Source organism: Tupaia chinensis, unplaced genomic scaffold (genome assembly GCF_000334495.1).
Source record: "Tupaia chinensis unplaced genomic scaffold, TupChi_1.0 Scaffold000207_1, whole genome shotgun sequence".
In the NCBI taxonomy this organism is placed as follows: domain Eukaryota; kingdom Metazoa; phylum Chordata; class Mammalia; order Scandentia; family Tupaiidae; genus Tupaia; species Tupaia belangeri.
The window spans coordinates 3,755,192-3,768,160 of NW_006159682.1; the positions used below are offsets into that span (position 1 = coordinate 3,755,192).

At 36.6% G+C, this 12,969-nt stretch overlaps 1 protein-coding gene across 4 annotated transcripts in view; it reads left to right on the forward strand.

The window, feature by feature from the left end:
• SPATA6 (spermatogenesis associated 6) overlaps positions 1-12,969 on the forward strand; it is a 133,218-nt gene that overhangs the window by 87,008 nt on the left and 33,241 nt on the right. For all 4 annotated transcript variants that reach the window (XM_027771351.1, XM_006147267.1, XM_027771352.1 and 1 more), the window contains one exon: positions 9,873-10,057. In XM_027771351.1, the coding sequence (XP_027627152.1) occupies positions 9,873-10,057 (185 nt within the window). The remainder of the gene's footprint in view (positions 1-9,872; positions 10,058-12,969) is intronic.

Sequence of the window (12,969 nt, forward strand, 5' to 3'; positions counted from 1 at the left end):
ATAGCGGTGAAGACACTAGACTCCCACATAGCTGTCCATTGTTCAAGTCTGAACAAATGGTCAGATTTGTATCAAATATGTCATATTTTCTTTATCCATTCATGCATCGATGGGCAGGTTGATTCCATATAAGTTCATTACTTTCTTGAGATTCCTTGTTAATACAAATAAAAGCCAACACACAGTGCTACATTTTATTTTTCCCTAGCTATTTCCCTAGAGATAAAAGCTCGAAAGCTATGCAGTCTATTTTCCAAGCTATTCCAGGCCATAGTTTTATTAAATGTTTTGCCACTGCATTACATAGATCTTAAGTTTTCTATCCCAAAATATCTGTTCCCTTCTGCCTGCTCCTAACTGATAATCCTGAGCATATTTAGATTTCTATTAAGGCTAGCATATTAAAATACCAATTTCTGGGTTCATGGAGTAATGCTATTCATTATACAAATAAGCCTCTAAAATCTAGATGTTAACAATAATAGAAATGCAGTCTTTAATGACATAATTAAACTGTGAGTGCCCTTGATCTGTCGGCCATTTTCTCTATGAAGTGACTTACCTTAGTGCTTTGCCTTACCCTAGTGTCTTGCTATTTTCTTCACATGGCAGCAGTGAAGGAGAATGTGGAAAAGGCATATCTGTTTTTTAAAAGCCTGGGCCTATAATTGACACTTAACAGTCTTGCCTACATTCTGTTGCCAAGAACTAATCACATTTCCTCACCTGATCCAAAGATTGTTTCCTAGCAACAATTCTACTCTGTAGGAGGGAAAGATGGATTGTGGTGGACAGCTAGCCATTTTCATCATATCCAAAAAGCTCTCTCCCTCTCCCCTTCCAAATTTCTTTTTCCCTTTCAAAAGATTCTGAAACTGGAACTATAATGCTGGAAATAAAACTTTAACAGAATTAGAAATCATCTCTGCCCTTATGGACAGTTCATAGAATCAAAGAGTGATATGAACAAAATCACAGAAATCTGTGTATACTGGGAACTATGATATCATGGAGGTTAGACATCTGCTAAGAGAATTGACTTGATCAAGGAGAGTGGAAAAAGCACATTGAGAATCTTGAGCTCTGAAGATAAATATGAAAAGGGAATTGGATGAGCATGTTCAAAGGCAAAGGAGAAGTAGCATTTTTAAAGTTCAGTGGCTAAGCAACTGAAAGACCAGTATTGCTAGAAGTAAAGACGTGAGTTAGGTGCGTGGTATAAAGTGAAGGTGGAGAAGTGCTAGCCATGAAGTGTTTTAGGTCACATTAGGAAATTTGGTAATTATCCTAAATGCAATGGAAAGCAAATATAATTGTTTCAAATAGCAAGGTGACATGGTTAGATTTTTAATTAAAAAAATATCTCTCTGTATTACAGTGTAGAAAATAACTTGGACTGGGAAAAGAATGGATACCAGTAGACAAATTAGAAGGCTTTGAATAGTCTGGATGAGAAATGATGATAGCTTGGATTGAGGTGGCAGTAATAGCAGTTGATATCAGTAGAACTATTAGATAGAAAATTAGAATTCATGTTGATAGAAAAATAGATGTAACATGGGACCAGCAGTTAGCGTTAATGGCTATGTCGCTGAACTCCCATGTAATCAACCGCTGTTCGAGTCCCAGACCCAGTGGCTTAAACTCACACTGGGTGCGTGTACGTGTGTGTCCAAGATCCTGAGAGGAGAATGGAGGAGAAGGGATTTCTCACTTTCTGTCTCTCTGTCTCTCTCTATCTTTCTGGTGAGTGCACACGCCCTATAGCAAAAACCTCTAAAAACAAAAAATAGATGTAACAAATTGAAAACATACTTTATGTTCTCATAGAACTTTATGTTCTACCTAAAGTAATTTAAAAATTAAGAAGATTACAATAGGTACCAGTTGGCTTAATGGCTATGTTACTGGACTACCATGTAGTCTACTACAGTTCGAGTCCCAGACCTGGTGGTTTAAACTCATGCTGGGCAGGTGTGTGTGCGTGCCCAAGATCCCGAGAGGAGAATGGAGGAGAAGGGATTTCAGCATGTCCATCCCCCCTGGGGGGTGATTTCTCGCTTTCTGTCTCTCTGTCTCTGTCATTCTGGCGAATGCACGGGTCCTGTAGCAAAAACCTCTTCAAAAAATAAAAAATTAAAAATAAGATCACAATAAAATTATCTCTAGGCTTTTTTTTAAAATTTATTTATTTATTTATTTATTTATTTTATTCCAGGAAATAAGCAAAGATGGTTAAATAATGTTAAGAGTGAGGCTTAGATTTCCGATTTCACAATTCCTTGTCTAATGATGACATTTATTGAGATAAGAACATGTGTAAGGACTGATTTGGAGCTCACAGACTTCTGAGGTCTTCAAATTCCTATTCCTCTTGTTAGGCTTTGGAAAGTTTCTGACAATGATTTCTAGCTCATAAACAGACCAGAGCTTAAAACTTGGCCATATGGCACTTGTATTCTGAAGGGGATTTAGCCTTAAGAAGTTATTGAGCTTTTGTTTCTGGCAGGTCAGAGAGGAAAGAAAATCAGGCAGGAAGGAGGGGTAAGGGCCTGAGGGTTGTGGAAGAGGATAAAGGACAGGATAGGAGACAAGGAGTAGGGAGTGGGATAAATGCTGTTTCAAGTCAGAACGTGAAGACATCTAAAAGAGAGAGAGTTTTAAACGTTTATATATTTCATTCGCTTTGGCCAGCACTTCTTTTTAGGAAGAAAGTTTTAGAGTCTGATTTTTTTTGTCGGGGATGTGGTGAGTGGCTTGGATTTTTGTCTTGGCGTTTAGGAAATACAGATCATTGGATATGTGGGATTTTGTTCCTTTTCATTATGAGGTACCTTTCAAAAGTGCAGTTTTATTTATATAAAAAATTATCTGAGTAACCACTGTGATTCTAAAATATCCTTGGTGAAATTATGCCATTTAGAAAACTTAAGTCTATAGTTTAAAATTATTGTATGAATGCATGTAAGAAGCTTGAATCTAACTTGGAAGGGGCATGAATCTAAACTGGCACAAACTCAAAACGGTCTGGCAATTTTTGTCAGATATATTATTTGTATACCTTGTGTCTTTGGGCTTCAAACAAATGGTTGGTTTTTTAAAATTAGAGACTTGACAAATCTGGAATTCTGAAATGATGGAAGGTTTGGAAGCAAATCATGAAGGAAACAGAAGAAACCGAGGTTTTCATATTTCGACAAGTGGTCTCATGCAGCCATTTTATACTGAGGATGCTGGTGCGCTGAGAACCCTGAGCCTGTCAGTCCTGAGCCTGGCTTGGGGATGGATTTATGCCTTATGTCTGTTCACTTCCCTAGGAACTTCCTCTTACAGACTGGAACCAAAAAAGCACAAGGACAGAAAGATACATTGTATATTAGTATTGTTAGTTATAAGACAGATTTTCCCAATCATACAATAGATTTGATTCCCCCAATCAAATCTAATCAGATAATAAAAAGTTGCTAAAAGTATTCTTGTTCCTAGAACACACAGCATTTGGAAGCTTAACAAAGGAATTGGACGTCAGATTCAGCACCAAAACTCACTTTATTGTTGTAGTCAGAGAACCCTGAAGAGGGAGGCTCAAGGGATCTCAGAGGAATATACTATTTCTAAGCAGAGGGTCTTAGCTGTGACAGCCAGGGGGTGGGGCAAGGTGTCTATCAGATCTTAAGAGACCCAGGATCATCAGCTGCCAGCTCACCAGAAGTCCACAGTAGTAACTCTCCATATCAAGCAGAGCTGTGATTACTACACAATGCAGTTAGGGAGAGCTTTGCCTTGCCCGTTTTAATAGTTTCAGAAAGGGGAAAATTAAGGGCAGATATCTATAGCGTTTTGAGGCCTGGGCTCAAGTGTTTTAAGAGAGGGCCTTCTATGTGGGAATCTAATTGGCCAAGTTTGTGATATTTAAGATGAATGGACACAAGGGCCAGGATCTTAAAGGAGTTCTTGATAACAAAATAGTTACCTAATTAGGAAAGGATTTGTTCAGTTGAGTAATCTGTTGTCCTAAGAAGGGAGCTGTTTGCCCTGATTAATCTGTAGTTTTGAGAAGGCAGCTGATTGAAGTCGAACAGCCTTTTGTTCAGATAAATAATTTATAGGAAGATGGCAAAGCAAATGGTGAAGTTATTTACTAGTTTGTAGCCTTATTTTCCTTGACAAGACTTCTTGAGTTACTCATGAGGAAATTGTGTTGAAGTAAATGAGCTTTAGTTCTTTGTTGTGAGAGTTAAGCCATATGAATGCAGGTAGACTCGGTTCTCACGTTGCACCTAAGCTATGTACATTTTTCCAATAGCATGCTGTACATCATTAGAGTCATTCTTAGGAACTTTATAGTGTGTTACCTTTGTATTAATATTTTTTTCTAACATTACATTTCCTTGTTGTAATTACTCATGTATAGATTTAGAATTGATTTTGAGTAACAATCTTGTCATAGATGTTCTTGAATTTTTAATAGAGGTAAACATCTATAAACAATGAATTTTATTTTTGCCTTTCAAATGCTGTTTTTTGTGTGTTCGCTTACCGGAGTCATCAGTACAATGTTGAATGAACGATGTTAGTGAATGTGGCAGAGACGGTTGATATGTTTTGGCTATTTACTCTCCCATATTTCCAAGTCTTCCTGCAGATAGATGGGGCCTAGTTCTAGCCAATGGACTGTGAGTAGAAATTATGTAGACTTCTTAAGGATAAAACATAGAAAAGTTGATCTAAACATTCTCTTGTTATAGTGACTGTAAAAGCCTCATATTCTGGATAGTACAGTTATAAGTTGTGTAGCATTTTCCATCAGCTCAGATCCTTGGGCAATTTTGTGAAGTGTAATTTTTCTTGTTGACCTATATTACCATATGGCAAAGGAAAATGAACTTTTATTATGTTAAGCCACTGATTTTCCAGCTTAATTTGCTTCCACGGTATAGCCTGATACGCTGCAGCATAGAATAATACAGTGTGTATTCTCATCTTGTTCCTGTCTCTGATAGGCTCATGTCTAAGTTTACACTTATGAATGGTATTTGCAGTAGAGTTTTGTTAGGTATCTTTTAGCAAGGTAAGGAAGTTCCATTTGAAATTCCTTGTTTTCTAATAATATTTTTTCTTTTAATCATGAGTGGATGTTGAGTATAATCAAATGATTTTACCAGTATCTGTTGGGATGATTATATTGTGTCATAATGATTTAATAGATTTTCTAATGATAAGCTATCCTTGTATTATTTGAATAAAACCAACCTTGGTCATAATGTGTTCTTTTAGTTCATTTCCTTAACATTACTAAGTATAATTTGTTAATATTTGCTGACAGAAATATCAAAACTCTATAAAAAATATTTTAAAAGGTTTATTCATAGCCAATTATGAGTGATCATAGCCCATGAACACAATCTCTGGTAGCCTGAGAAAGCATTCCAGGGGGTTTAGATATAGCAACTCTTTTATTTAGTTCTGAGAATAAGAGATACAAACAAAACTGTAAAACACATGGAGTTTTCATGTTGGCCTACCCCAAAATGGAAGAACATCTAGACAGAGGACCTGCAGGTTACAGGTTGGCTTATAATTCTTAGGTTAGTGATTAGTTAAAAACATATGGGACCGGCAGTTAGCGTAATGGCTATGTCGCTGGACTCCCACGTAGTCGACCGTGGTTCACATCCTGGACCCGGTGGCTTAAACTCACGCCAGGCGCATGTGCGTGCACACCCAAGATCCCAAGAGGAGAATGGAGGAGAAGGGATTGTGGTGTGGCCATCCCCCCTGGGGGGTGATTTCTCACTTCTGTCTCTCTGTCTCTGTCTGTCTGGCAAGCACATGTGCCCTATAGCAAAAAAAAAAAAAAAAAAAAGCATATAAACGCTGTATGGAATTAGGCAAGTAATTCTAGTCATTATCCATCTCTTACAGTATCCTTTTCCTGTTCCGAATCCCCTTCTCTGCCTTTCCTCTTCTTATGCCTTAACTCCAGTTCTAGTTGCTACATGGCACCTCCACCATCCACCATTAGAAGTCTTATGCCTTTGAAGTTCCTTTGCAATTATAGTCAGGGGGGTATTTTCGATACATTAGCGTATCTTATTATCACCTACCTTTCTGGATATGCATTGTCTCATCTGGATTATGAGTTCAAATTCTTGTCCCTGTCTAGATCTGAGTATTAGCTAACATACTCAGATTCTCAGTGAATATTCTGGTAGAAATTCAGTGGTATTCACCTAGAAGGGACTTTATTTAAAGCATAACTGACTAGTTTGGGAAAAGATTTAGTAGGCAAACTGCAGAGTGCTCTGACAGACAACATGACTCATTTGGTGCTGAAATTAATAAAAAGAAAATCTGCTATAGGTGAAGTGGTTCAAGGATATGGTTTTAGAAACAGCACTATGTCTCCCCCCCCTTTCCCCTTTTGATTGGATCTGTTAACATATGAACTTACATTGTTGACCATAGTCTTGATCTTGTTTTTGACATTCACTATGTTTTTACGTTGTTCCTAAGAATACCTAACAATGGAGCAATCTTATTTTTTAAATTTTATTCAATCTAGGTTACATATTTCTATTTAGTCAGATATTTGAGACTGTAACTGAGTCATTTGAACTGTGCCATTTGGTTCTGGAATGAAAGTTTGGTTCTCTTAGCAGTCTGCTGACTCACCATATGTCGTTGTAATTCTGGAATGCAGTGAAAATTGTGGTAGTATTGAAGCAAAAAATTGTGTTGGGCTGGTGTTTTAATAATAAATGACTTACATTTATTGCGTGACTACTTTATATACCTAGGCATTCTGCAAGAAAACTTTAAATAAATTATGAAAGAGCTATAATGTAGCTATTATTAACCCTACTTTACATATGAAGGAAGTAGTCTGAGAAAAATTAGTTAGCTCTCTTAAAGACCAAATATTTAGTAAATAGCACTGTGAGACATAAATTCTTAAAAAAGGAAACTTTGTTTAATTCACTGTTAGTGTCCCAACACTTAAAACAGTGGCTGGAACTTGAACATTTGTTAAATGAATCCAATTCCTAGCCTCTGATTTTCTTTTGAATTGAACTAATACTTTCACTGTCATCACTCCAGCAAAAGTACCCATGTCGGAATTGCTGATGACCTCATTGTTGCTAATGGTCGTGTCTAACCTGACCTATTAGCAATATTTTACACAGTTACAGCCTATGTTCTGCACGTGTGAATGCATTCTTTCCTGGCTTCCAAAACAACACATTCTCCTATTTCTTCTCTTGCTGCTTCTCAGTCTAATGTTTTCTTCTCATCTCTCTATATCCTCTAAGTACTGGAGTATTCCCAGGGTTCATTCTCCAGATGTTTTCTTTCTATTTGTACTGAATTCCTTGGTGATATTACCCAATGCCATATCTTTGTTGTTGTTGTTGTAGTATATGCATACACTCACCAGAGAGAGACTGAGAAATAGAGAGGGAAAGTGAGAAAACATGCCCAAGGGGAGATGGACATGCCACTATCCCTTCTCCATTCTCCTCTTGGGATTTTGGGCATGCATGCATATGCACCAAGTGTGTTTTTTGGGCTTCTGGGTCTGAGACTCAAACCATGCAGTCAGTTTTGTGGGATCCAGCTGCCTTTATGACCATGCCACTGGCTGGCCCCCAGTGCTATATCTTTAAATACCAATAAGTCTCTGGTTATTTCCAATTTATATGTTTATCCTGGACTTTCCCTCTGAACTATACTTTATTGTATGATAAATTGATTATTATATATGTGAAACTTCATCTATCCAGAACTAGACTCCTAATCTCTTACTCTTCTATTTGGAAGAATATGACTAAATTCATACAGAATCGACTCTTCTGGTTGATTAAGCCAAAATATGTGGATGTCATTGTTGACATTAGTCCATTAGCAAATATCCTTGGCTCCATCTTTCAAATATGAATGTGATCTTTTTTTTTTTTTTTTTTTTTTTGCTATAGGGTGTGTGTGCTTGCCAGAGAGGCAGAAAGTGAGATTTCAGGGGGAAATGGCCATACAACAATCCCTTCTCCTCCATTCTTCTCTCAGGATTTTGGGCATACACACTCATACATCTGGTGTGAATTTTAAACCACCGGGTCCAGGACTCAAACCATAGTTGACTGTATGGGAGTCCCATAACGTAACCATTATGCCATCTGCTTGTCCTGTGATCACTTCTTACCTCCATTGCTCTCATTCTCATCTAAGCCATCATCCTTTTCCAGATTTTGTTGTAATATTTCCTAGTTGATGTCTCTGCCACTGCCCTTGGCTCCCCTACAGACTGTTGTCAACATAGTAGCTAGGGAGGGTTTGTTTAAACACACAAACTAAAAGGGTATATATTTTTCTTAGCTCAGAACAGAAGCCAAAAATGTTAAAATTCACCTGTTCGACAGTTTTCACTACTCAGTTCAACCCCACTGACTTCCTTAGGATATCAGGCATGCCCGCCAACCCACCCAAGGATCTTCACATGTGTTTTTCTCTCTTTCTGGAATACTTTTCCGACAAATGTTTCTAGGGCTTATGTCTTATGCTCTTATGAAACATGCTCTTCAGGCTTTAGTAGAATATTTTCTTCTCTATGAGGTTTCACTCACTGTCTCATTTAAAATTATAGTTTCTTCCCTACATGTCCTTCCACCCTGTCCCATCAGTACTTCTTATCTCCTCCTTTCATGCTTTATTTCCTCTCTTAGTACTGTCCATTTACATACTCTATATTTTACCTATTCGGGTTGTGTGTGTGTGTGTGTGTGTGTTTTAAATCTGCCTCTCCTTACCAGAATGTAAATGTATTAAGTATAAGTTCCACAAGGGCAGGGATTATCCATCCTGATTTATTCTTTATCTGTAGAACAAAGGAAGCAATGAATGAGTATTAGGGCCATAATTTGAATCTAGTTCTGTTTGATCTCATAGCTAAACTGGCTATAGTTTGGTTTATGTATATGTGTGTGTGTTTACTTCTTTGTTTTCAGAGAGGTTTTTGCTATAGAGTGTGCGCACTTGCTGGAGCCAGACAGACAGAGAGAGACAAAGAGAAAGTGAGAAATCACCCCCCAGCGGGAATAGCCACACTACAATCTCCTCTCCTCCATTCTTCTCTCCGGATCTTGGGCACTCACATGCTTGTACCCAGCATGAGTTCAAACCGCCAGATCTGGGACTCGAACCATGGTCAACCACATGGGAATCTAGCAATATAAATATTACTCCATCTGGTGGTCCTGTGTATGCTTTTTGTTTTATAAAAAAACACCCCTATACAAACCCCATACCTATTAAAAAAACTTTTCAGACTGATTATGCTTTGTAATCTTACACATGTGATATGAATGAGGTATATTTCATTATACTTATTTTTAAATGCCACAGGGCATGTGTGCTTGCCAGAGAGAAGCAGAGAAACACAGAGAGAGAGGAAGAGGAGAGGGAGAAAGCACTATTCATTGGGTTGCAGTAAAACCATAATCTTTTCTCCTCTATTTTTCCATCTTTTTGGGATTTTGGACATATACATACATGTGCCTGCCATGTTTTTTAAGTCACCAGGGCTGAGATTCAAACCCTGGTCAGCCATGTGGGGTCCAGCTCCCTTAACCATTTGGCTATAGGGCCATCCTAGGCATAATACATTAGTAAGTCCCAGATGTATTTAGTATTTACTCTTGTAAGAATAATAAAGTTTACAACTTTCTGAAATTTGCCTTCATGTATAGCAGTGGTATATAAAAAGTGTGTGTGTGTGTGTGTGTGTGTGTGTGTGTGTGTGATGTGATGTGATGTTGTTACTATATTTTATGCTACTATATACATATGTATGTGTGTGTATATACTTTTTAAAACAGGTTATCAGGACACCGCATGGGAGAGAGTTTGATGACTCTTTAGAACGGTGCGAAGATTATCTGAGCTCAAGACCGTGTAGTAAGCCCCAGCATTCAGCAAGGACCTTACTAGTCCACTCAGCACCTTCCACAATGCCAAAGCATTCTCCAAGCCCTGTGTTAAATAGAGCTTCTCTCAGGGAAAGGTAATGTGTAGTCTGTATTTGTCTTTTGAATAATCAGCATTAGAAAAGGAAGGCAGCAATTATGCATGTGAAGTGATTATTTGTAAAGGTATAATTTCACTTTAAGAAGCTTACTTAAATTGTTTCCGTTTAGAATGTATTATATGTTTCCGTTTAGAATGTATTATGTGGTAGATATTTCTTCCAAGTTCAGTTTTCTAGAATCGAATTTATTAACCAAGTATAGGTCACCTTAACTCTATTTAAATATTGTTGTTCTTATAAATGACAAGTGGTAGTTTGTTTTTAGTAGATTCCTAGGGGTTTAATTGTATAAGCTTGCCTTAAGTATTAAACTAGGATAAATTATATTTCTCATTTAGTCACAATGGTAATCTCTCTATATATATTGTTGGTAGATGGTATCTAGTTTTCTCTAATAATCTTACCCAAACTCCCCAAGATAAACTTGATAGTATAAAGATTCTAGCCCTTCCTCTAAAATTGCTTTGGCAACTAAAATAAAATATTTACTATAATTTGGAAATGAAAGAGAAAGTTATTTTATATATGTTTTAATCTAGGATTGGAAATGCCTTTCTCTGTCACAAATAGTTATGTAGAAAACTGTTTTGTCATTAAAAAAAAATCTCAACTCTGGTTATTTAAAAAAATTTACAGAACTTTGAAAAGCTGAATGATACACTGTCAACAACCCACCAGTCAGTCTATCCACAGATGGTATCAAAACCCAAAGTAGCACAATAAATTCCTCCCCTGTATTAGGGCTGTCAGACATGATCAGCAGAGATTTAATTAGCTGCAGAGGATATACAGAACAGAGCAAAAGTTCAGCTCAAAACTGATGATTCAGACAAGAATGTGTTTGAATGCTACATTAAAACATCCCTGTTCCAAACAAATAGGTCTGTCTATTTACTCATTAGCTTTGTAAACATTCACATTGGACACACAGAGGCAGGAGGCATGTTAGAATCCCATTCTTGAGATAGGGGACTGTGATTAATGTTGCTTCTAGTCCATTAGTCATACCTAATGGGTGTGTACACCCCCACACACTTTGCAAGTTGGAGAGGGTCTCCAAAGCTGGTAACTTGCATCTCAGTGTTAGTGAACTCTCCTCGGTTTCCACGTCTGCTCAGAGGCTCAGTCATGCAGGTGATGCACTTTCTTTCTACCCACTTCTAAATGAAAACTCTTGTGGTTCTGTTGATTTGACCTTTTGCCATATATGTTGGGTTTTAAGAGTTTTTTTTTTTTTTATCTTGAACAGGTTTTAGATCGCATCTACTTTTTCATATGTTTTGTAGAACCCTCCACCTGTAAATCTACTGTATATGGATAGTATGGTATCAATTTTCGTCCTTTCATCCTTGTATACAATTGGGCTCCTGCTTTAACTCTTATACTTTACAGGTTGATAAGGTTCTTCACTGAAACTATACTAAAAAATTCTTCATGAAGAACTGAAGTCAGGTCTTTATTTATACTTTAGTGCAGGATATGGCTTGCAGTATATGGTAGATTTTTTTCCCCCCAGAGGGCGTGTATACTCACCAGAGAATGAGAAAGCATTCTTCCAAAGGGGCATGGTCATACCACAATCCCTTTTCTTCCATTTCTCTCTCTTAGGATGTGGGACATACATGTACATGTGCCCATCATGTTTTTAAGCTGCCAGGACTGGGATTCAAATCCTAGTTAGCCATGTAAGATCTGGCTTTCTGTAAGCAGCATGTAACCTCTACTCAACTCAGATTTGTATGTAATTTTTGTGCTGGACAAGGTTTTTCACTTTTACTAATGTAGAACACTTTTATTTTGAGTACATTTTATTAAAAACATATAGATTTACTCTATAAAGAAAAATAAAACACCTTTAAAATATATAACCAGGAAGAAAATATTTTATTCTTTTCAAAACTCCATAGCACATCTTTAAATATAAGACATTTTCTGATCTGGCTTTTTCTAGGCCACTAAGCAATATACTTTCAGGGTGTTTATACAATCAATTGAAATCAATAAACAGTTTTAACTGATGTAGATTATATGTTCCAGGTAAAATTGGAAGTTTTACCTGGAAGCTGTTTGAGAGAACATAGAACTATAGATGTTTATCTGTGAAAATATTCGGTGAAAATAATTAAGTTTCTTCTAAAGTTGTAGCAAAATTCTGACTTCATAATCATGTACATAAAAGAATAGATTTTTAAAAATTTTAGAAGCGACTTTAAGCAAATTAATTTCTTTATTTATAGTGAAGGTACTTTTTGCTTTGAGCCCAATTAAAAAATACCTCCAATAAAGTTAGCACACCATAAAATGGTTTCAATTTTAATTATAAATGTTATATTTCAGGAGCAGTTTTCTTCTCAAGGTATAAATATTAATATTTTGAATTAAAATTAGCATTAGGCATTGGAGTTATTACTAAAATTACACTCAGAATTACTAGCAAATCTAATTTAAAAGGAACTGACGTCTTCTGAATCATGCTTCAAGTTTTGGTTTTGTAAATGGAGTTGAAGGCTGATAGACAAGCATTCTTTATACCACAGCACAGACTAGTGGACTCCCTAACAGTATCGTTGAAGAGATGCACCTGGAGCTGCAGAATTGTATCTCCGATTTCCAAGATGTACTGTACACATTGCAAATAACAAAGTCTGCTGATATATGTACAAAGGTGCAGTAAATCTTGTTTTTATACCACAGGAAATTAAAATTTAGATATAGCTGATTATCCATTATCAATTGTGTTGTTTAAAGTAGATTACATATACCATTTATCCTGCTTTAAAGTTTATACTTTGTATAAACATATAAAATTGTACCTTTGTAAGAACAAATTGGAAGAGAAAAATGGCAAAGATTTAAACAATATATTAGTGTTTTTACCTATTTCTTTA